The sequence below is a fragment of the Coturnix japonica genome, chromosome 4 (genome assembly GCF_001577835.2).
Source record: "Coturnix japonica isolate 7356 chromosome 4, Coturnix japonica 2.1, whole genome shotgun sequence".
In the NCBI taxonomy this organism is placed as follows: Eukaryota; Metazoa; Chordata; class Aves; order Galliformes; family Phasianidae; genus Coturnix; species Coturnix japonica.
The window spans coordinates 27,202,930-27,227,495 of NC_029519.1; the positions used below are offsets into that span (position 1 = coordinate 27,202,930).

A 24,566-nucleotide genomic window follows, 5' to 3' on the forward strand; every position below is an offset into this window, starting at 1 on the left:
TCAGTAAATACTGAGACATACATGAATGGAAGAATACATGCATTATAGTCACAAGTGCTTTCTAGCTGGAATCAGCAGTCACAGTAACCAAGAGGAATATGACACCACCTGACCAGCCCCTGTTGTCTAGCTGTAAGCCTCATTGGCCAAAATCTGCATTTAATAAAGTACGTTTAAGATCCAACAACATATGTGGTCAAAAAGGAATGGCAGGAAGGAATACAAAGGGATCTTCTGCAAATATAAAGTTGAGTAGATACCAAAGCTAGAAGTGGTAAAGCCCAAGAAACTACACAACTCGCAGTATTTTTGAGAAATGGGAAATGACAAGTAAGTTCTGTGGCAAGGAGTTTATTTTAATGGAACAGCAGTAAAAGAAATGACACAGTGGAAGCATTTTGTGTGGTCCTGTTCATATTTTCACTGGAAAGACAGAGTGCTGATTCCCCATAAGCTTTTATTAACAGCCAAACCCGACAAAATGTGATTTTAAGCTAAAATATATACATACATAAATTGTTTATTATTTAAATTTCAAAACAAGCACAGCATTCAGACTAAGAACTACATTCTTGCCAACATTATAGAATGTAACTAAAGCTATAGAAGTTCTAAAGCTATGGATCAGTCTAAACATTTTCTCAACATACTATGATGAGAAAGCAGGCTTTTTTCCCCTCTCTTTTCTCAGACCTACTCAGAAGTTTGGTTTGGGGGGTTACAGAAATGCAAAGCTTTATTCTCAAATGACAATGTTTCTACTCTCAGTTAGCCTCATGTTTTAAGCAGACTTTGCCAACAGCCAAGAACTTAAACCATTGAAGAAAGTACAAAAACCAGTATCTGATTCATTTAGTACCACCTGCCCCAACAGGAGGCCCTGGAAAGCATTAAATGGGCTCTTCAATATTTTCTTGCAGTTTTCAGTGCTTTTGAGGGAAGGAAGAGCACTTCCTTGTTTTTCCACCTTTGACACTTCAAACCTTACACTCCTCGCTTTTACTACATTTGTTATCCTTCACAGTCACATGACTTCTCCAAACTTTTGTTTTCCTTAGCTCTTTCTAATCTCACAAGCAAAGTTTTTTGGGTTTAGGCTCAACACCAACCTTCTCCTAAAGAGGAAGTGGCATAGGCCAATGCCTGTAAGTAAATGCCTAGGGAGGAATGTAAAAGAACAAGCAGGTTTACATACTTACTCAGAAATCTCTGATAATTTAGACCTGTGCTTACTACTTGAGATGAACATGGACGCTTCCTTACTTATGTACATAGGTTGTTCTAAAAAGTAAATCCTCCTATTTATTTCAACGAAAACCACAACAGGTACAGAGAACACTATTTTATAGCCCAAATTTTCAGCTACAAAACAGTTCTTCAGCATTTTCACCACCATAGCTGTGCATTTTTGCCAGCCATGAACAAAAGCCCACATGCTGCCTTTGAAAACATCTGTACCAGAAAAGCTGACCCACTCTTATCACTGCTAGAATGCATCACAAACTGCCTCACTGTGCACACATACACTACTTGGTCTAAAGATGTGTTCAGTAAGTGCTGATGGACGTCAATAAACACAACTTTCTCCACAAGGAGGAATTCAATGACACACCTTTGCTTCACACACACTTCCATGTCAGACGCCATTTTGTTAGACTGCTCCTCTGCTGTCACACAGCAACAACATGGAATGGAATTCCATTGGGAAGGTTCACCCTCTACTGCCATACCACCAACATCTGCCTCTGATGTCATGGACCAGGATAATAAAATGGGAGATGCTACTTTTGGAGCAGCTCTAAATGTTGAAATGCATACTATGTTGGCCTAATAAACCTAATGACTGACAGAACTATTACTCCTAATGTATATTCAATTGAGTTATTATTAACTTCAAAGCTGTCTGGAACTTATTCTTCTAATTATCCCTTGTACTCTTATTACTAACCCTAATCTGTCAGATCTTCCTTATTTTCTCATTTAAACAAAATTCAGCCTCTGGAAAAACAGGTCTTCAAGAGCTTTCTTCCCTTAGACTGTTTTACCTGGTTCTCTTCCTACTCCCTCCCCCCCAACCCTCTTTTTTTCAGATGTCATATATGTATTTGCTTTGGAGATTTAAATACTATATCTAGAAAATACCTTCATAACATCCATAAAGACAATTATTCTAGCTTTTTCCCCCTCTTCTAGGAGGTATTTTAGATAGGAGTAAGATAGGAGATCTAATACACTTTCAGTGAATATGTTTGCCACTCCTTTTCCTTCACGAAGGCTGATCAATGGTAAATGCTTTGACTCTTGTCTGAGCATCCTAGTAGAGATAGATATAAAGCACTGACAGACCTCTACATCACCTGGAGCTGCTGACACAAGTCAGGTCATGAAGAAGTAGCCACTGCAAATCACAAGAACCCTACAGTTCAATGTATTTCTAGTATCAGATTGCTTTCCAATGTGTTTTTGAAACAAGAAATCATAGTTTATGAAGAGACTGTCCAGAGACAGAAATTTTCTCAAGCTACCTATTCAGAGTGTCATGGGGGCTAACAGAAAATGGATGGGGCAAATTTTCTACACCTTAACCATCTTTAAGGGAGAACTGGCTTGGGTTTTTTTTGTGTGTGGTGTTTTTTCCTTGTTGTGAGTTTCATATTCGTTTGAGTGCTTCAGGATCAACAAAGTACAAAATGACCCTTTATGATCAAATGAGTCATTAAAGCTACCTGACTTAAGAGAGAGTAAAGAAGGAAAAAAAAACAAAAACAAAAAAAACCCACCAAAACCCAAAACATATATATTAAAAAACAAACAAACAAACAAAAACCAACCAAACAAAAAACAACCAAAAAACAAGAGTGTGTGTCTGGCTCACATAAATAATTAAGGAGAACTGGAAAGAGGAGACTACTTTGCTTCTTGTTGTACAGATTGCACATTAGGGAAGATTTGCAGCATGGTGTTACAGATACTACATTAAAATAAGAGTCCTAGCTCTGTAAGAGTGCTTCTCTAACATATATTCACGGTGTAAGCTACAATCATAAAAGAACTGAAACATTTCCAATACAAATGGCTCTGACAGATTATACCTATACAGGAAGTTACTTCAACTAGTCTGAAGAAGCAAATAAATTACTTCAAAATCTTTCTGGCTCTATAAACCCCAAACAAAAACAGCTCTTTTACAGTACTGAAGCTTAGCAGACTTATTTTACATTTAAAAATTGTTTCAACACAGTTTTATCTTGTCCAAAGGAAATAAAGACAAGAATTACACCCATGAAATTGGCTACTTATAGAGAACCATTTTAAACTAAATGGGAAGGTCTACACAAAGTGACAAAGTATATGCCAAGAAAACAGTATTTGGTGAAACCTGAAACATTAGCCAGGGTTAATTCCCCTCACAAATCTCTTCTCAGTTTCTCAGAACTTAGCCAAATTGCAACTCTTTCAGCTGAAATTTCCCATACCAGCTGTCTGCCTTAGACAGAATTTATTTTGGAAAACTTCAGCCAAAATTATTCAGCCATTTCAGAGAAATACTCTCACCACCTTTTATTTGGAAACTTCTACCACTCTAGTACTTCACAGTGGGGTTTCTGAAATTAGATGGGAAAGGAAGGAGAATAAAGGATATACCTAAACAACCATTAATGAAAGCCTGCCTAACTTTGGCCAGGACTGAAAACGTACACACCCCACAGAACAATCCTGAACATGATCTAGTGTGAAACTGTAAGACAAAGTAAATTTTCACTACAGAATACCTGGAAGCAGCTGACTATCCCTGGGTTGGGCTAACCAAATTCAGACAAATCTCTTCCCTATGTTCTTAATAACCCATCATCTTGTTACTTCAATGGGATGGAGAGGGAGCTGAGAGGCAGAACGCATGTTATGGGGAGGAAGCATGTGGTCTTAGTTGGGACTAGCTAGGGAAAGTCTGTGGGAAAAAAAACAAAAAGAAAAAAAACAAACGGGCAGATGAGGGGATTTAGGTGGGGGAGGAGAGAAATCTGAAGAAACAGGTATCGAGTGAGAAAATCTGTAACTGATAAGATCCTTCAGCAACAAATGTGGGAAAGAAAACAGGAATGAGAGGATGGAAAAAAAAAAAAAAAAAAAAAAAAAAAAGCTGAGGTGGAAAAGTAAATCTGACTAGGGACTGTACCTAGTGGGAAGACTGGGAAGGAAACAAGTGCTATAAACCAGAAGAGGTTGGAGACAATGACTTAGAAGCAAGAAATTCAGGGCTCGCACCAGTAGCCACAGAAACAGACTGGAGTGAATGAAAGCTTTTATTCTGCATGTGAATGTATTATGTTGGTTTAGTTCCAATGTTTTTCTGTTTGTTAAAAAAAAAAAAAAAAAAAAAAAAAAAAAGACATCAGTGGAATGGAATAGCAGTTGTAGCAGTTGTCTCTTTCAGGTCTTATTCTTGTGTTACGCCATTCTTACGCTAGAGCCACAATGTGTTTCCCTACTCAAATTGTTCTAGAATGTTTATCCCTATACCTCCAACAATTCAATAACAGCACTGAATTTGTCTTCACAAAACTCAGAGGTTACAGTTTAATATCTCTAGACAGCAGGCACTAAGGAACAGCCATGTCTTCTGTTGTATGAACTGCACCACTCAGCTTGGTGTCATCAGCAAACCTGTTTGACCAGACAGCAATGAGAAGTCACACTGCCAGCTTTAGATACAGCAAGAAGCAAGACTACCACAACCACCCTGAGAAAGTAAATAGAATTAAAAAAAGAAAACAACACCAAAACAACAACAAAACACCACACTACCTCAGCTGCTGTATCTCAGCCAGCACCAGGTTTTACAGAAAATGGGTGGGGGAAGATAAACAGTTGACAGTTATGATGCTCAGAGGCCCTTTAGTCAACACAGCTAGAAAAAAATCTACAGCCTCCTAACTTTAGTAGTGCAGAGTTCTAGTGACAGCATTTTACATAAAGAATTTTACACACTCTGAATTTATAACTTAAACAAATGGCATGTTCAGTGTCATGCTGTATGTGCCTAGAATGTACTTGCTAAAGAAGAAATTATAAAGGAAAAATAAAATTTCCAAAACTGTTGAAGGTTGGCCTGTTTTTATCTATACTACTGGGAACTCACTGATGCTATTTAAGCTACTTGAATTAAAGTATTAGAAATTGAACTATTCCCTACTTAACAGCAGTAATTCACTTCAGTGGGATCAGAGTTCAGGTGCTTAAAATCTGCTGTGAACCCAAACTTACCTTTCATTTGATATATAATTACATCTGGATTATACTCCCTAGCAATGGTCAATATTAGCTTCAGTTTCACCACTTGATTTTTCTTTCCCGTTTGTTAAACTAAACCATGCTAATACTGTTGACTAGCTACAAAGAAACAATTATTCTTTGGTGCAAATGGAAAAGTCTCATAGGTAACTGTAAGACTGATATAAAGTAGCTTGTTGAAACATCATCTGGAAATGCAGCAAACATCCTATGAAGGATTACCTAAAATTTACTTCAATGAATAATGTCTAATGATGGCTTATACAGTTTAATAAAAGCACCTTAACACCTTTCAAATTTAGAATATAACATTTACTACAAACCAACAGCCGACCACCCAACATCTTTGCCTGGAAGCCTCAGTAAACTCATCTTTTGGGGTAGTGCACATACTCTCAGTATTATTATTTAATTGCATTTAGATTATCATCTCATGTTCCAGCAAATAAAAAACCAAAAAACAAAAACGTGGTATTTAATGAAGCAATTAAAATAATGTGTAGTTAAACCATTTGGTAAAACAGCTATTTTTGTGTATATCTAAGAAAGAATGCAAAGCATCCTTATAGCCATTTGTTTTTAACAGCAATTTATTCTTAAATTGTCACTGTACGTAAGAATCCAGAGGTAACAACTGATAAAACAAATTAGGCTCTCAAGGCATGACACTGTACTGTATGTAGCTGTCACGTATTCTTCAGATTTCCAAAGCTTGCATGTTCCCATTTAAGCAAGCACATGCCGATGTCAATCTAGGGTCACTCCAATGACTCTAAAGACTGCTGATACATTCTACTGAAGCTACAAATCTGGGTGGTATATGAAAGAAAAACACCCACTAAAAATAACCTCCATGATTTATTGCCATACCAAAGTACATAACCAAAATACCATAAACAATGGCCAATCATTCTTTCACTTAAAGTTAGACTCTGTATAGCAATGGACTCTCACTCAGTTAAGATCCAGCCTGAAAATCAGAGTTAAAAGAAACCACTATCCATTGTGTCAGGATTTTATGTGAAGCTTATTACACTAGTTTCTGACTCTTTTTACGTATATAGCATTTAATGTGATTCATCTGTAATTACTACATCCAATCCTTTTATCCCAATTTAGGGTGTGTGGCATTGAGTTCTGTAGCTAGCTCAGCTTACCGTGGTGGGTAATAAATTGCACAGGGACCTGTTTCACTTGCAGTTTCAGAATCAAAGATATTCTTGCAGACTCCTGCTTTGTGGAAGGTGTATATTTGTTCAAGTGCTAGCACACTGCCTAGAGACCTGGCTCACTGCTTTAGCTGAGCTGATTACCCACCTTCACAACAATGGGTAGCTCTCCAAGGTCCTTCAGTTGCACCATTAGAAACGAGTTCACTTTCATTTTCACTTATCAGCACCGGTGATCAGGGCATTTGGTTCACCTCCCACGCACACATCAATTACAATCCTAAATCACGTTCAGTTGCCCCCTTTAAATTATTCTAACAGATGAAGAAAAGCAAGTTCTAGAGTAAGATTCCTGTTAGTGTTTGATCTCTCATACTTCATTCACATTAAGCCTTTAACTCTCAGAAAAACAATTTACATGCCAACTGTTCAATAAACACCTAGTCTAATCGTTTTAGTGTGGAGTTATCAATGACTTGAATTTGACCTCCAGTCTCACTGCAGCGTGAAAGCATGTCTACCTGTGAAGACTTACTGTAAACCACCTTGCCAAAAGTAGCATTTCATCAACTTCAGAAAAAGTAAATTAGTTGCTCATTTTTGTCATTAGCCACAAGGAACTATAAGTTACCAAATATTTTAAGGTACAGCCACAATAGATCATCGTGGAAAAAGGTGGCACCACAGCTCTTCCTCCTCTTCCTAATAGCAATACTCTTACAGCATATAATTCTCAAGACTTTTACAATGCTTGAGAAGAAATCCTCACTGAACAACCTTGGTTAAGTTTCTTGGACAGCTGCTGCTTGTTTAAAAAATAATAATTTAAAAAAAAAAAAAAGAATCTTCAGTAACTTGTCAGCATGCTAAAAACAGTGCTCTCTATTCATTTCTAAAGAGAGGTAGACAGCCTGAACACACTGAAGACTACAGTACCTGTCTCCTTCCAAACAGGAACTAAAGCATGCATGTGTGGAAAAACAAAGTAAAACTGAACTAAAAAGTAGTTCTGATGCAAGACATTATTAAGGGATGCCAAGGAAATTTATTTTTGAGACTGAGCAGGAAGTGAATATGTGAGGCAAGTATACTGCACTATAAATTATTTCTAATCCCATTGAAAAAAACCCACACACATTGAAGAGAAACCAATGTCAAAGTGGATATAGTATTCCAACAGTACTATTGATACAGGAGCCTAAGAATGTTTGTTTTTTGCATGTTTTCACTACGATGATAACACATTCAGGCATTTCTATAGGTTTGCAACCTTGGATCTCTAGCACACATTAGCAGTTAACTATAGTTTACAACATTTCTTGATGCCTTTTAAAGAAACACTTGGACAGGTAATCTACAAACTTTAGCTAAACTAACATGACAAGAACTTTCTGTTCTCAGAGTAATTCCTTGGAAATACTTACTTGCTCAACAATTTTAGCACTTAGACATGTAAATTTCCTTGTTTAGGTGATGAGATTCCATAGAATTGCACCAAAAAAAACCCAAAAACAAACGCAAACCCCACACCCATGTGCAAGAAAAAAAAGTAGCAGCAACTACACACATCACATTCATGGTAACTTCCAGCAATGTTTTGGCAGACAAGGTTGTTTATCCTAATTCAAATGCAAAGTACTGTATTAATTCGTAAGTAGTATCTTATATTCAGACAATCCTCTGGGATCTCATCACCTAAATCATCAGCCTTATGTGACTAAGCACTAGAAACGTCAAAACAAATGTTCTTTCACAGATGTTAAGTACAAATGCACTCTACAGTTGTTATGAAATAACACAAAAAAGATCTAAGTTAGTTTTAACATAGCCACCATACTTGTTTCCAGTAATACTGACTATCAAGGAGCAAGACAGGAACTGTAGTAATGAGTTTGTATTTTTACACTGCCTTTCAGGCACAGTCATATTTTTTCCTGTCAGCAGCAGCTGAAGGGGTTACCAGCTGTACTCTCTCTTTCAATCTTCTCCCACCCTCATCATCATGACAACTCACTTTTCACTCCCAGTGCCTTACCGCAGAGTACCAATACTAAAATAAATAGTTACCCAATACTAAATATATACTCATTTTAAAAGGGGCAAGGATTGATTTCACAGATGCAGTTTGGAGAACAGGCAGAGAAGCAACTGTATAAAGCACAACTTTGGGAATGGTAAATACTAGCAATATAGCAGAAACAAAATAGCGGAATGTACAGCATTAGACTAGATCTGCTGTTGACAGAAGAATAAAGTAACCACAGCCTTCACTTTTAAAGAACCTTAAACACTTTGATGTTTAGTAAAAGACTGCAAAAGCTTTATACAATTTTTTTTTTAAAGTACAGTCCCCCTCACCAACACAGATCTTTAACAGCATCCAGTTTAATACAGGTACCACCATTTCTTAAAGCTACTAAAACAGCCTTTCAATTTTAAAGTTGTGTTGGCGGTCAGGCTGATTTCAGGAATGACAACTTTGTGTTCTGGATAGAAATACTTGGTACCTCTTTCACAAAGATGTAGGAGCCCCCAAAAAAAGAAAAAATTAAAAAAAAAGCAAGACAAAAACTAGCTCTCTAAAGATCCATTCCCACTGAAACAGTGAAGAATAAGCAGAATCAGTCCTATCAACCCAGATTTGCTCTTAGGCTACTGTATAACACTGCTAATAGCGTAATATGAGGAATTTGACTGGACTTCATCAGTCTAAAGAAGTGAGTTGCTTTAAAATATGTACTCTTAATGACTTGGACACCTTTGATTATTTAGACAACCCTTGAACTCCTATGCAATCCACTCACCAGGATGCTTCCTAAGGAATGCATTCAGGCTCACTTCAAGGACTGGTCACTTGAACAGATGAGAAAATAGACGTCTGCACTACTAAAGTATACCACACATTCTGTACAGTAGAAGGGAATATTTTAAAATGCTTCCCTGAATCAAAATATTTTAATTGTTCCTAAACAGGATTTAGAACTACCACCAAATTATCATTGAAAAATCATGAAGAAGTAAAAGGTGTGACAACAAAGGTAGGATGGTCTAACTGCAACAATAACAAAAACCTATACACAGAAAACTTCATACCTAATAACCAATTTTCCTCAATAATTTATCAAGTAACTTTTTTTAGTCAAGATTAAAATACAAAGTCATATAAATGAGCATACAAATTCTGCTTCAAATAAGATCATAGACATGTACAACTCCCCAACACCGTACAATAAAAATCCACAGAACTGTCTGAGACATGGTAAAAAGTATCAGTTAAGGCTGCCTCCGTTGAACAGGAGTTCTGCCATCCTTCATACAGAAAAGGTAGAATACCAGTATGATAACATTAAAAACTCAGGTTATTCATGGACTTCTTTACAAACGTCATTATCAGACAATACTCATTTTAATTGTCTTCCAAAAGATAGTGGAGTTCAGTCAAGGATGACACTGTTCAGCAAACATCAGCTTACTCCATTAAAGTATGCAAAGTATTTCAGGATTTCAACAGTAGAATCCTCATCCTTCTCTGTCAAGCATTTTCTGTTTCACCTCCTTTCTCCTCTGGAGGACATTATGTCATTGTTTGACAACACTCCGTAAGAATTATGGACTCCATAAGCATTTCCTTATTTTTAATTAACAATTTTCATAAGTTCACTTATGAAAGATCCCTGCTGAACACTTCAAAAATCCTTGTACTTCAATGGCCTACTTTCTAAAACATACTTTTTCAGAAGGATAAAATAATAATTTAATGTCTCAGTCTAATTACTAAGTGTTAAGTATTCCTATTCCTAACTATGCTATTCAGAAAGAATGCTCCTTCAAAGTATAAGTTAGGTAAAGAAATAAACAGTAGAACTATTACTTCCATGAATGATCAAGGAGGAAATAATCTATGAGGAAAAAAAAAACAACAAACAAAAACCAAACAAACAAAAAAAACAAAACAAAACAAAACAAAAAAACAACACTGTATCAAATCAATCATTATTCCATATCATAAACGCAGTTTTTAAACAATCCTAGTTCCCATCTCAGGTAATGCAATGCACCCGAAGACTCAGAGAAAAAGTAATGAAAAGTTGCACACAACAAAAAATACTGTAACACCAGCTTTTATTTCAAAATTGTACAAAATATAAATGTAAACACATAATTACACTGAAGTAATCCTTGCTTTTAAGTATTCGAATATTTCAACAACAGCACTGCCATCAAAAAAATGTCTTTATTATTTACCATTAGGAAATTTTACCTTATCGAGCGATACATCATGAAATCAATTGTTGTGCATCTAGGAAATTTACCAATAGAACTCTCTTCCACTGGGGTGTACACTTTGATTTGTCTCATGTGAGTGTCTCTTCCATTTTGGTGATTAGCTAGAACAGCTATCTGAATCATAAATGTGCGGATAGGCTTCTTATGGGTATCTGTTAAAGGAACATGAATCCAGCCGCTTGGTTCCACTAATTCAAGTTGCTGCCAAGAACAAGACAAAAAAGCAAAACATTCAGGAACAGTAAATATAAACTATTAAATATCAAACCTATATAACACAGAAGAATTTTGCTGGTCAGATTTTATTTATTTATTTCAAACCAATTTGAAGCAATATAACTGAATACCCGCATCTAATTTAATACTGATACAACTGGACTTAAACTAATTTGTTTCTCTATGGTTATTTGCTTTTGTCTTTAGGAATCTGCTCTTAAGTTTGTGCCTTCATGTTAAAAAATGAAGTAAAAACATTTGGATCTTGTTACTAAAGGACACTAATCAGGGATGACAAAGAATGTGCATTTGCAAATTTGTAAAATCCTTATCTATACACTCCGAACTGTAGTGTGCTAGAATGACTTAGAAAAGAAACTAAAAATCATAAGCAATTTTTTCAGAATTTCTCCGGCTATTAGGGATATTGAGAAGTAATAGGAAGGTGGAGGAGGTAAAAATACAGAATAACTCACAGATTCCACCACACAATCACCTACGCATCAAGACAGATGTCTGGCTAAGTAATAATTGCTTCACTGCCATTTAATTACATTTTAAGTCCATTTTTAGTTTGCTTCCACACAACAAACCAAGTGAAATATGATTTTCTCTTAATTCTAATCCTACAGAAACCAACATCAAAGCAAATGAAGAACTGCATTTTGTTAACTCTAAACCACATCACTAACACGTCAGCATACTAAAACCAAGCTAGAAGTTACGCAGAAGCATAGTGACAGCTTTTGTTTAAAACTAGTTGCCCTACTTCAAAGCACAGCTCAAAGCACATATGGAGGAGCACACAAGTCAGTGGAAGCCTTTTTCTAGGGGGAAGGGTGGGGGGTAGGAGAGAAATAAATCAGTTCTCCACAATTAAGTGAACTTTGCACAGCTAAACAGACTGCTGTTTTTAGCAGATGAGTTCTTCTGAAGAAGAGGTATGCCTTGGGCAGCTCAAAAGTCTCATCCTTCTCCTGAATACACTGCCTGACACGAATCCGATCAAATGATTAAAACGAGTTGCCATTGCTGAAGCTTTTCAAAGATCCACATGAGATCTGTTTTAGAGGCATTATCAAGCACTCAGAGAACCACCCACGAAACAAGCAAAGTCTAAAGTGGCATATCTTATAACTGCATGAAGTTGGGGAAAAAACAAAACAAAACTAAGGTACTTCTTTTTAAAATATTCTTTCCACTACAGCAGGGTCTTCAACAAATCATTTCCAAATCATTACATTCACTAAGCATTAGCAGAATAGTTGCGCTCCTACACAGAAACTTCCACAGATACACATCCACATCTTTGTTGTGGCCCTGTCCCTTCCAGAAAAGCCTACCAGATCTTTTTCAGCTTCAGGTAGCAGTTAGCTTTGAAAAGCGATAAAACTGATCCATTGCTGAAGCAGCTTTACATACAGGAAATTCATTAGAGTGACGTAGCAGTCAACTGATAATAGCAAGTATGCTTTTAATCTCTGCAGTAAATAGAGAGGATGAGAATTCCAGTAACATTTAATTGAACTAGTACTAAAGTAGAGTTCCTATGATTTAGTAGAGAATTTTAAAAGCTACCTCTAATTCACCTTGCATATCAATATTACTCTCAAAGTTTAAAAACTTTGATGATTTAAAATGAAAATTTAAGTTTCAGAGCTATAAAATCCAGGTTTTTATGCTTGGATCAGTTTGTAATTGATTAATATACCTTCTGTGTCATCAGTTTCAGATAGATCCAATACAGTTCAGATTTGTACTGATCGGACTCTACAAAGCTCAGTAAGATCATTAAAAACTTGAAATCCATTCAACTACTGAAGTTTAAGTACAGTAAACATCTGAATGTTAACTGGACATGAAAGTAATATTTTTTCCAGCTATGCATGTATTCTGTGACCATAAGAACACCAGATCAAGAGACACACTGCTCAACATTTCTCATTCGTTATGAAGAGTGAACAGGAATGGGAATAGGCAGTGGCAGTACAAGACAATACACTGCCCACTCTTAGTTCAATGTCAGCACCCAGATCCAGCCACTACAATTTGCAGCAGAAACGGGATGAAATATGCAGCTCATCTCTGCCTGGAGCATTCACAGCGTGAACAGAATCTAAAGGAAACCTACTCCGAAGTTTTAAGAAATTCCTATTAAGCTCATGCAAATGGCAATCTTTCAAAGCCTTGTAAACCGGTCTGGAAATTTGGGTGGATTTTTACAGGGAGGCAAAAGGCACATCCTCAACACAAAGGCTGAACTCCTGCCAAATTACAAATCCTTGCTTCAGAGCTTGGGGGCACTGGAGCATCAAAGAAAGACACCAGAATATTCTCAAGCAAACCAGCATACTTTTCACTAGCCGCCTTCTTGGAACTGAACCGCTTTGGCTGAAACTTTAAAAAAAAAAACAAAAAAAAAAAAACAAAAAAATTCAACCAAAAGCAGACATCTGGAACAGGAAACCGCAGTTTGAACTGAACACTGATAAAAGTTTAAGAAACCAAGAGTTAAGTCTTACAAAAGAAAAGGTCATAACTGAAGTACAGGTGGTCACTGGCAACTCTACTTACAGTAAATATATTACATTCCTTTCAGTTGACTTTGTTCTCAATTGTTTTCTTTAAAAAACACTAACCACTGTATATAGATGTTCCTAAAGCATAAATCCATTATAAAGAATTGACACATTTAAGTTTCTTCCTGTGTTTTCCCCTCACATACAAGTCATTCATTAAGAATCTATCACACATAACTGTCCTTCAGGAAAGTGTTACTTATCAGCTATGTTAATAATTCCATAAGTGAAATTAAAATAAAAAGGGGGAAAAAAAATTGTTACCTAAAAAAAAAAAGAAGAAGAATCGATGCAAGTTAAATATTAGTAACCCGGGACGGTTCCTATGCCTCTAATCTTATATACTAAATAAGCTTAAGTTTTCCTGCTTAAACTCAATTCTACTACGATAAATTTTGAGATCTTAGGTAGAGAAGCAAAGTGTGAAAGTCAAAATAAATGAAAAAACAAAGGAATAAAAATCAAAATGGAAAGTCACTCACCTGTCCTTTGCTGCTGTTATATACTCTTATCTATCTCTTCTCCTGCTTCCTTTCCATTGCTTTCTTATTTTCCTGTCCTCTGCGTGCTACGGCTTTACATATGGATTACTTGAGTGAGAGTATATATTTACGTAATTTTAAAAGCCAAAGGAGAAATAACAGTGTAAATGGAAATCCTCATCAATTTGATAACACTGTTTCTTCACATTCTCACATAGCTCAGAGGTACATTAAGCAAACCTACTATTTTTGCTAATGGGAATTCTACCACAGAAGATGCAAAACCATATATACAAAAACAAAACTAACAAAAAAACCTGATAAACTTCATACATATAAGACAAAGACCAAAAATTTCACAGGAGACTCCATCTATACTGGTATTGTTGGCTTCTTTATAGAACAAGTAGCTAAAAAAACCCCCACTCTTCTTCCTTGACGTTTCTTAAGATCAAAGACTTTTTCAATAGCATAACGCTAAAACTATTTCTGTTACCTAATTTAAAGGGAGAAAATGTAAATTACACTCAAGAACAGTAAGAAAAGGCTAAGGGCAGCAGATAGAAACAAATCAATCTGATTCAACTAACAAAAATTAATACAAGTGGACAGATGAAGGTTTTCTGAACACAAAAGCCATGAACAACAACAACATGAATCATGGTTGTGTACACATTTGTGCCAAAGTCTACACTGGACCCACTCTCTGAGTACAGGGGCAAGCAATGACTGGTTCACAGCTCTGAATATTGACTGGCAGCAGCGTGCTGCCTGTTTGGTCAACCAGTCACTACAGCTTCCAGGAGTGGTTGAGAAGCTGAGGTACATTATCCTCAGCAATTGTTCTTATCTCTCCTTTTAAAAAATCACAAGCTCTCAAAAAGACGAATTTAATAACGGGACTGATAGATACATTAAGTCCCATTGTTAAATTTAAGTTGGCCAATAACAGCATCAAAGAGGGATGCTACTAATGATAAAGGCTACATCTTCATTAGTAAAAGAAGAAAAACTCTGTCAAAGTCAGAGAACTCAACTGGAGAAAAAGCTTTCCAGTTTTGATGTTACAGATGTTCATTTGACAACAAAATAAACTGAGCAAAATGTTTTCCTACTGTCTGGAAATAGCAATTATCAAAGAACATCTAAAGACAACCAAAACAGAAGGCAATGAAAGCTGGACAGCTAACACAGACTGAAGAATTATATCATCATACAGCAACCTTTACTTCACACAGCACATTTCACAATGTGAACAGTTTCAGTGCTTCTTGAGGTGATTTATTTCAACCTAGTAAGTACCAGTTACTCTTTCCTACTGCTCAAAAACATTAATTTCATGTGATCATTAGAATAAGGACAGATCCTGGACAAACATGTCTTCGTAGACAGGGATATTTTGGAAATAGCAACTCCTTTGTGACTTCCCCTGCAGCTAACTGCCTAAAACAGTACATACAAATGAAAGATGGTAATGCCTTTGATATCATTCTCCAACCTATCCCATGCCATACATTAGCTGAGGCCAGCCTGGTGTCCTACTTACATTAATTCAGTTCCTTCAGACTATGCATTTTATAGCACTAGAGCCCTAGAACGTACTTAAGTACTTTGTAAGAAGTCTGTCCATTAATTATTTTCACACCTGGAAGCCACCATACTTTACTACCATAAAGTGACGTATCAAAACAAGTTTTTCTATCGTTATTTAATCCTACTGGAAAAGTAAGTTGACTTCTTTTCTATAGTCAAAGATATACTACTTAAGTTCTGTGATCTCTTTCAAGAGGTATAAAACTCAAACTGCTAATTATCCTTATAGACTTATCATACACAAGTTGTCTGCTACATTTACTATAGTTATCATCATTAAAACAATGCAGAATTTCTGTTGTCCTATAAAGCTATCTTTTGTGAAGGCACAAAGTTTTAAACCATTACAAATAGTTTCATATTCGGGGTCACTACAAACACATCCCAGGATGTAAGCAAGACATGGCTGCTAACAGTTTCTCTACACACATATAGGAAGAAAAAGGAGACTATTTTCTTCCTCTGCTGGAAATAATCTTCCTGCACACAAACACTGACAAAGCTGAGTATTACTGCTATCATTACAGCTCCTGCATGATACAACAACTCTTTGAGATATTGGTATATCTGACCATATTTCCACCTGTTTACCTGTGCTACTAGATCCAAATGATGAATACATATAAATACTTATATTTTTGTATAAAGCAGACTGTAAAACCAAATGACACTTGAAATTTGTCCTTCTACTATTCTCACTGAACTATCAAACCTTTTTTTTTTTTTTTTCTTATTTTTCTGATGGTGGGGAGGGGATTTTACTGACTTACACCTTTGAAATAAAAAGTAGTTGTTAATCTCCTTGTCTTAGCTTTAGCTGGGAAGAATTATTTTCTTCAAAGTGTCTGGTAGAGTGCTGTTTTGCTACTACAATGGTGCACTGGCAGCAATATCACACCAACTGAGACTCCCTAATTCGCAGTTTTCACCTGATCCATCAACTGGACAACCAAGGAGTCACCAGCAGGACTCCCTCACCTTACAGAAGTCCCATACTGCCAGTGTGAATGTCCAGTGGAGTGTGGAAGCAGCCTGCTGCAGAAGAAAGTCACATCAGGGCTAAGCACTGCTGTGCCAGGCATGCTAGAGCTTCAAGATCAACTGACTCAAAGGCAGCCAAATGGTATGCCACAAATGACATCACTAATCACTTTTTGCAGTCCCTATGGCAGCAGAATGCAGGACAGCTTGCTCTACTTGGAGAGGCTGCCATAGGGGGAGGAGTGGTGGAAAATCACAGCCTCACCATCTGTCACGGGCTGATCCAGACTTCTATTGTACAGGTTATCCATGGACATGAAACATGAACTGTAATTACACAAGTGAAGCAGATAAAACCACTTTGCTACGGAGGACGTTCACAGAAATATAAACATGGGGAGGCCTAAGCAGGTGGATTATATCACACTCCCACAAACTCACCATGGCAAATGCCATGTGCTTACAATAGTGGAAGCAACCACTGGATGGCTGGAAACATATCCTGTGCCCCATGCCACCACCCAAAATACTATCCTGGGTCTTGAAAAGCAAGTCTTGTGGCATCACAGCACCCCAGAAATAACAAAGTCAGACTCATTTCTGAAACAACTTCATGAACACCTGGGACAAAGAACATGGCATTGAGTGGATATATCACATCCCTCATCACGCATCAACCTCTGGAAAAAACTGAACAATACAATGCACTGTTACTGACTACAGTGAGAGCAATGGCTACTGGGACATTCAGACATTAGGACACATTTCACAAAAGCCAGCTGATTAATCAGCACTCAGAGATCTGCCAATTGAGCTCATCCTCACCGATTAAACCTCCACATAAAACAGAAGGGGATGAAGTCTGGTGGCACACATTAAGAACATGTTGGGCAAGACTGTCTGTGTTATTCCTGCCTCAGGCAACGGCAAGTCATACCTCAAGTACTGTGTTCAGTTTGGGCCCCTCACTACAAGAAAGGCCAAGGAGCGTGGTCAGAGAAGGACAACAAAGCTGGTGAGGAATCTGGAGCACAGGACTTATAAGGAGTAGCTGAAGGAGCTGGGATTGCTTAGTCTGGGAAAGCGGAGGCTCAGGGGTGACCTTACCACTCTCTACAACTGCCTGAAAGTTGTACAGGGAGGTGGTGAAATAACCAACCATGAAGGTGTTCAAAACGCATACAGATATTGTACTGAGGGACACAATTTAACAGGAAATACTGGCAATATGTGGATGGTCGGACTGCATGATCTTAGAAGTCTTTTCCAACCTTGGTGATTCTATGACTCTACTCATGGGATTGCTTCTGCTCAAGGATCTGCATGCACTTGGTGGGAAATGTGGAAGGATGGGGATGTCCAGTGTGTACCTCAAGGGGATTTGATGTTGGATGAGACCAACCAATGGTTTAAATTTATGACGTTAAATTGTTATATAATACTGTATGTCATCATTATTACAATTATGTCTTGTTAGCAGTATTACAGTAAGAACAGCTTAGGTTAAAGAATAAACTCTGATGGAACAAGAGCTACCTTCAGCATGCAATAACTCACTGTGAATCATCTCTCCTGGACTGAAAGACTTAAAACAAATGGAGCTGAAAGTAAGACGCAGAATGAATACTATGGAAAATTTACATGGATGGCCCATAGATTATGGAAATATTAGGTATAGACATTAAAAAAACAAACAAGATAGGAGATGGTAATTAGTTAGGATGTGTAGAAATTGTGGAACCTGAGCATGATGTAAATGGTATGGAATAAAGGGTGGATATTGTCTTAGTTTCAGCTAGGATGGAATTGTTTTCCACAGAGTGTCTGGTGTGATGCTACTTTTTGGTTCTAGGAGAACAATGTTGATAACACACTGATGTTTGTACTTTCTGTTAAGCAGTGTCATACAGAGCCAAGGGCCTTCTCATGAAAAAGCCTAAGGAGCTGAGAAGGAACAGAATCAGGACAGCTGACTTAAACTGGCCAAAAGGATATTCCATACCATATGACATCATGTGGAAAGAGTTTTGAAGGGGATGGGAGTCCATTCTAGCTCTCTTATGCTGCTTGGGATGCCAGCTGAACATTGGTCAGTGAGTAGTGAGCAATTGCTTATGCGTTACTTGTTATACACATGCATATATACATATGTTATAGTAACTACTATCCTTTTGCTTTGCTCTATCTTAGTAAATTGCTTTATCTCAACACACAAGTTCTACTTTGTTTTACGCCATCCTCCCCACTTCTCCATCCCACTGAGAAGGAGGGTAGCAAACATAAGGATGCTTGCCACCTGCCAAATTAAACCACAATACCCTTCTTCATAGTTTCATCTTTCTATATGCTTAACTAGCTCTGAACATAGAGCTATATAAAAAACACCTAGTTTTTTCAAAGTAGATGTTCTCAACATATTCTTTCAAACAGGGAAAGATTTTAATAAAATGATATTTTCAGAAATGAAGCATATATTATTACACAGACTTTGTCCAAGCTGAGTAATAGAATATGAAGAAGGCTTTTCCCTTGCATACTTTTTCCCTCCCCAGCTACACACATACCTTTCCACAACAACTGGCAAAGAGAAAGCTGGCCCAGTTTCCAAGAAATTTTAACTACTATGTGCTACCACATAGCTAGCAGAATTCAGAATCAGTAGACCTATGTATAATTCCAGCATTGGAACTGTCAACACGAAGTAGCAGAGCTTGGGCTTCAGCCATCACTTCACTTAGGAAGGAAGAAAACCAGTTAATAGCAGTGATGCACCAGTTCCAGCAGAAAAATGAGGCAGATCCAAAAGAAACTTCACAAGTTCCAAGTGAGTCAAAGGAGGGACACCACATTAGCAGCTTAACAAGAATCACAGAAACATTCTCAAAGAACTCACTGTGAAAAGCACACTACTTTGCTCTAATGAAGCAACGACCACCTAAGGAGGTGGCTCTGTGGTGTTAATCAGTCACCTCTTTAAATGGTCAAGAAATCTAACTTCAGTCCATTAGGTAGAAGTTTTCCATTCAACACAGTAGTTCCTGAAGAGTCTAGAGGAGTACACCCAATCCCTCAAGATGATTCAACTTGTTAGTAGGGCAGTCAGGACTCCAGCTGTAGAATAATCTACATTATGCAATGAAAACTGCAGACACTAAGGGTTTATATCATATGTAAGCTACTTGCTCAAATGAGTTACAAAGAAAAATTTCTGGACATATGAGGGAGGTGAAAAAACAGAGGTCAAAACATCCTTGACAAAAATGTTGAGAACTTCTTTGAGACTATTTTACTTCAGATTACAATGGTCCAAATTAAGCAAGAGTTAAATTTTAAAAAAATAAAAGTGATGAAAGACACAGACCAAGCTAAAAATAGCATGTAAAGGTTACCAATGCAGATTATCTCAAAAGATATTTGTCACAAAATGTCTGAGCATAGAAGTATCACAGAAATGAAGGAGATCACAAAAAATTTACTCTATGAGCACTCCATTAGCTCAATAAAAAATAACAGAAAAACACTATGAAAAATTCAAAACTGTACTGGGCAATATTTTCAGAAGATCACTAAGCTTGCACAGATAAGTTTTCAACACATCTTCAGTTTTTGTCAAAATTGTTTGAATCAATACAAATGATAAAATGTTTTAAGTGCAACAATTTAGTTTATGGAATTAAACCACTTGTGACAGTGAATAAACGCCCAGACTCACCCATAATTTGTCTTCATTTCAATCATGTATGAACTGTTGAACAAAGTGGTAACAAGTTTGGTGAAAAATTAAATATTCTTTAGAAAATGCTCTGTAAAGCACCACTTTTGCTTTAATATGTCAGGCCAAAGGCAGCTCACCACTTCCTTGAGGATCTTCCACAGAACTCCTGGTAGAAGGCAAACAAATTTTAGAGGAGCAACAGACTCCTGTGCAAAAGGAGTTGAGACCCACTAGACTCGTTTTTTCATCGTCTTTAATAAAAAAGGTAATACTTAATAAATAGCATAAAAACTTTCAATTAAAAAGCTAGTGCAATTAACACTTCTACACAAGTGTGTCATTGAAAAAAATCTTTTAAGTAGTTTTCTTTTCAAATGAGAAACCCAGCTGAATGGTTATTTGAAGAGAACTGATTTATTTTTGTGTTTTATCACTAATGACAAATCTATTTAAAACTTGATTCCAAATTAATTCAAGCCATACTCCCTAGCCCTACGCTCCAGTTCCATCACTACGAACCCTAAGCATCACTATCACTTTGCCATGGCTGTCCAACAAGAAATGTTTATTATGAATTCCATGTTGCTTTTCCTTTGGGCAACATCTTAGGGGCACAAAAATACATTTAAAGAACAAAATTCCTCAGAACAGTATACTGCCAGTGTCATATGGAAGTCCTATATTGCCTAGTGCTCCTATACCAAAAAACCCAGTCTTGGTCCATTCTTATTTCCTAATAATCTAACACTTAAATTCCTATGGTCTCCAACAGTCAATCACAGCCACCCAACTAGAACACCAATGAGAATCATAATTATTATAAGAAAATAGTTACTCTACAAATGCATTGATAGGTTTGCATATTCTCTCTACTCCCTACGTGGTGGGCCGAGGATTTGCAGCTATGACGCTCAAATGTAAATCTGCACTGCCTTTCCAAGTATCACGTTTAGATTTCAGAATAATGGCAACACATGCTGGAGAATGTCAGCGGGTTACAAGTTGCCCCTTACCAATCACAAACAGGCATGTTTCTGAGGCAAGACATCAGACTTGTCAATTAAGTCATAATGTAATCTAAATTTTCATTTAACAGAAGTGATTCACCAGACAACTTCTGAAATACTTTCATTGACTGGCGCACTTAGGTATTCTTTACAATGGTAATTTATCATTTACAAAGAATTTACTCTGCTGATTTAAAAAAAAATCCCAAATATTCTTCACTGATTCAGAGAGAATTTCAATACTACTGCAGAAATAAACTTATGCAAAATATAACACTCAAATTTAGTCCGTGAAACGTTAGAAGGAAAGTTTGTTTTTATTATTATTGTCTTCATAGCTTCCATTTTTGAAGTCCGGTGACATTTGTGCGCCCCTGTGGCACAAGTGGTAGCAATGCCGCGTTGCAACACTGGAGGCCCTGGGTTAGAATCCCCCTGTGGCGCAAGTGGTAGAAGTGCTGCTCTGCAGCACAGAGGCTCGAATCCCGGGGGGTTGGACTCGATGATCTCTAAGGTCCCTTCCAACCCGCACGAGACTATGATACTATGATATTAGATAAAGACTGTTAAGGTTTAAAAGTTTTAGTCACTCTCCAAAGGATTCATTCATTCAAAATAGCTACAATCTCCTACAGTTTCCAGATGAGACAGGATACTCTCAGAGAAGATAGCATTTCAATTATCTTCTGAACAGAAAATGCTGAATGAGAACAGTCAAGTATGCTACGACAATGGAGTAGACTGCAAATATGCTAAGATCCCTGGAATTCAGGTAAATTTTCTATGAGACTGCTGACTGAAAAAATGGCACAAGCTATTTATTAGTATCAGTAGCCACCATCTGTGAAGAATAACAGAACACAACTAAATCCTACAAGAAAAGAGAAAACACTCGATTTCCTGTAAGCATCAAGGAAACAAACAGTTTACAGGTAAATGCTAAAATTGTTACACATCAAGAGAACAACAGACAATAACATGAAAAATAGACAAAACTAAGCTTTTAGGTAAAAAGAGAATAGATTTGACTAGATATGAGGAAGAAAATAATTCACAAGGGCAGTGGAGCACTAGAACAGGTTGCCCAGATAAAATGTGAATGCCTCATCTACTGAAGTGCTTAAGGCCAGGCTCGATGAGGACATGGGTAACCTGTAGGTCCATAGAAGCACAGTTGGAATCAGATGAAATTTAAGATCCCTTCCAACCTAAGCCGCTCTGATTGTAAGATAGTTTCTAAAACTACTGGATAAAGGAGTGTAAAGAAAGAGTTCCTACAAATTTTTTTCCAAACCAGAGCTGCTGAGTAATCTTGTTTTACTGAATACTACAAGAGGAAACAATATAAATAGATTGTTAAGAATGCACCACACAAATTACTTACAAATGGAAGCTAAAATGACTAAAAATACTACTGGAAAATAACAACTCTAAGTTGCAGAGGTTTGCGAAGGTGTTGAATGCTGCACTTACCATGTCTGCAGCTCCTATTTGTTCTAACATATATAAAAGGATAATATTTTGTTTGTGTGAAGGTTTAAAAAAAAAAAAAATCAGCTCACACTTGACCTTTAAAGTTGTTTAGCCATACCCAGGAAATACGTCTAGACATAGCTACAGTTAAATTATACAAAGAAAGTATTTTCTAAAAAAGTCAAATTATGCAATGAACATTACAGCTTCAAGTGTCTGAAAACCAGCCGCACTGCACTAATCCTATATCAAATCATGCTGAATAACCATCAGCTGCTGACAGTACTCAGTCTCGCCGTTCACGCCCACAAAATGCTGCAACACTTCAGAAAATGATCATGGAAAAATACAATGACAATTAATAAAAAACAATCACTATAGTAGCAGACAGCTTCTAGCTCCCAAGAAGCCTATATAGGTGAGGAAGTGCGAAGTTCCATCTAACATGGATCCATTCCTCCTGCTGCAAAAGGCTCCTATCATATACTGAAGAAAAATTAAATTTTTCATGCAGTAATTTACACCTGAGTGCTAGCAAATAAATGAAACATTGGCTTTTAAATGAGGAATATGACGATACACTGCTTTTGAAAAACACACCAAAAAGATGGGGTCAAGTGAAAGCATTTCCCCTGGGTCCACAAGAAACAATTTTATTTTCCTAAGCAGCATTTATTTCCAGGGAAGCAAAAAACGGAGAATGGCCGCCTCTTCCAACAGACCCTGAACCTACAAAGATAAATACGAAACCCCGTACAACTAAATTACGCAAACAAATAAGGAAAACTGTCTCGTATCTGGATAAAGATTCTGCTAATGACAGAAGCAGATACTCAGTAACAGTACATGGGTCAAAACCCAGTCAACTGCAACATTACCCAAGTTCATTATAGGATGCCAGATTTCAATAAGCAAACACAGCGTAACATTTCAGAGGATCCGGAGCAGATGCAACTATAAACAAGGAATGTTTGTTCATTGGAAACAAATGCAAGAGACTGTTGTGAAAACTATTTGTGTAAATTTAAAAAGGCAACAGTATGTCTCATCTGAGAAGGATCTCAAGTTAATAAACACATCTCACTGGAGATATATTTTTGTATGAATGAACTTTAAAGGAGAAGAAATAGTGCATCTGTCACAGAAGTTCAGCTGGGTATGAGCCAGAATACACTTCCATAAATTTGAAAAGCTGGAATCAGGACTGTTGCCCAATGGAAGCATTTAATTTCAAGTCTACTCAATTTCTTTTTCTCTAATGTACCAGCACAAATAAAGTAGAGTTTTTAATCTTTTGCTTGGGTTTTCTTGCAAATCTATATGAAAACATGCCCAGTAAAATGCAGGGCTATCTTGCACTATTTGGAGGTCAGCCTTTGAACTCTGCTCCACTTGATGCACGTGCACTCTATTTCTTGAATACTTCGTAGGAGTTGAAGACTCCTCAAGTAGCCATCCATTCAATTTAAGAATGAAGAATTCAAAAAAAGGCATTCAGACAAAGCTACTGGGTTGGGTTAATGCAATTTTACTGCAACAGCATGTCTACCATTAGCAGAAGCCTTGCATAGTCTTGTATTCAGCAGATAAGGAACACAAGCTCTTTCACATAAACTACATGAGAATTGAAATAGAATGACATCATACATGCTCCTGAAGAACGAGGGAGCATGCGTCTGCATCCAACAAAACCCAGAAGTGAAACATCTTGATTACTGTCAGGCCTAAGTCCTTAAACTAGGGGTACTGTTGTACATTCTCTTACTACTTAG

The 24,566-nt window shown here is 37.0% G+C and overlaps 1 protein-coding gene across 7 annotated transcripts in view; it reads right to left on the reverse strand.

The window, feature by feature from the left end:
- Window positions 1-24,566, reverse strand: part of ANAPC10 (anaphase promoting complex subunit 10) — a 216,393-nt gene that overhangs the window by 176,409 nt on the left and 15,418 nt on the right. The window contains exons 5-6 of one of the 7 annotated variants that reach the window (XR_001554834.2): window positions 14,026-14,117; window positions 10,840-10,949 (exon numbers count right to left, since the gene is read on the reverse strand). The exons of 4 other annotated variants lie outside the window; for them this stretch is intronic. Coding sequence is in view for 1 of the 3 variants with exons in the window: in XM_015861104.2 (XP_015716590.1) it covers window positions 10,719-10,949 (231 nt within the window). In the remaining 2 variants the exon portion in view is untranslated. Of the gene's footprint in view, window positions 1-10,566; window positions 10,950-14,025; window positions 14,134-24,566 lie in introns of those variants that run through there. 2 more of the 7 variants (XR_001554835.2, XM_015861104.2) reach the window with 2 other exon arrangements.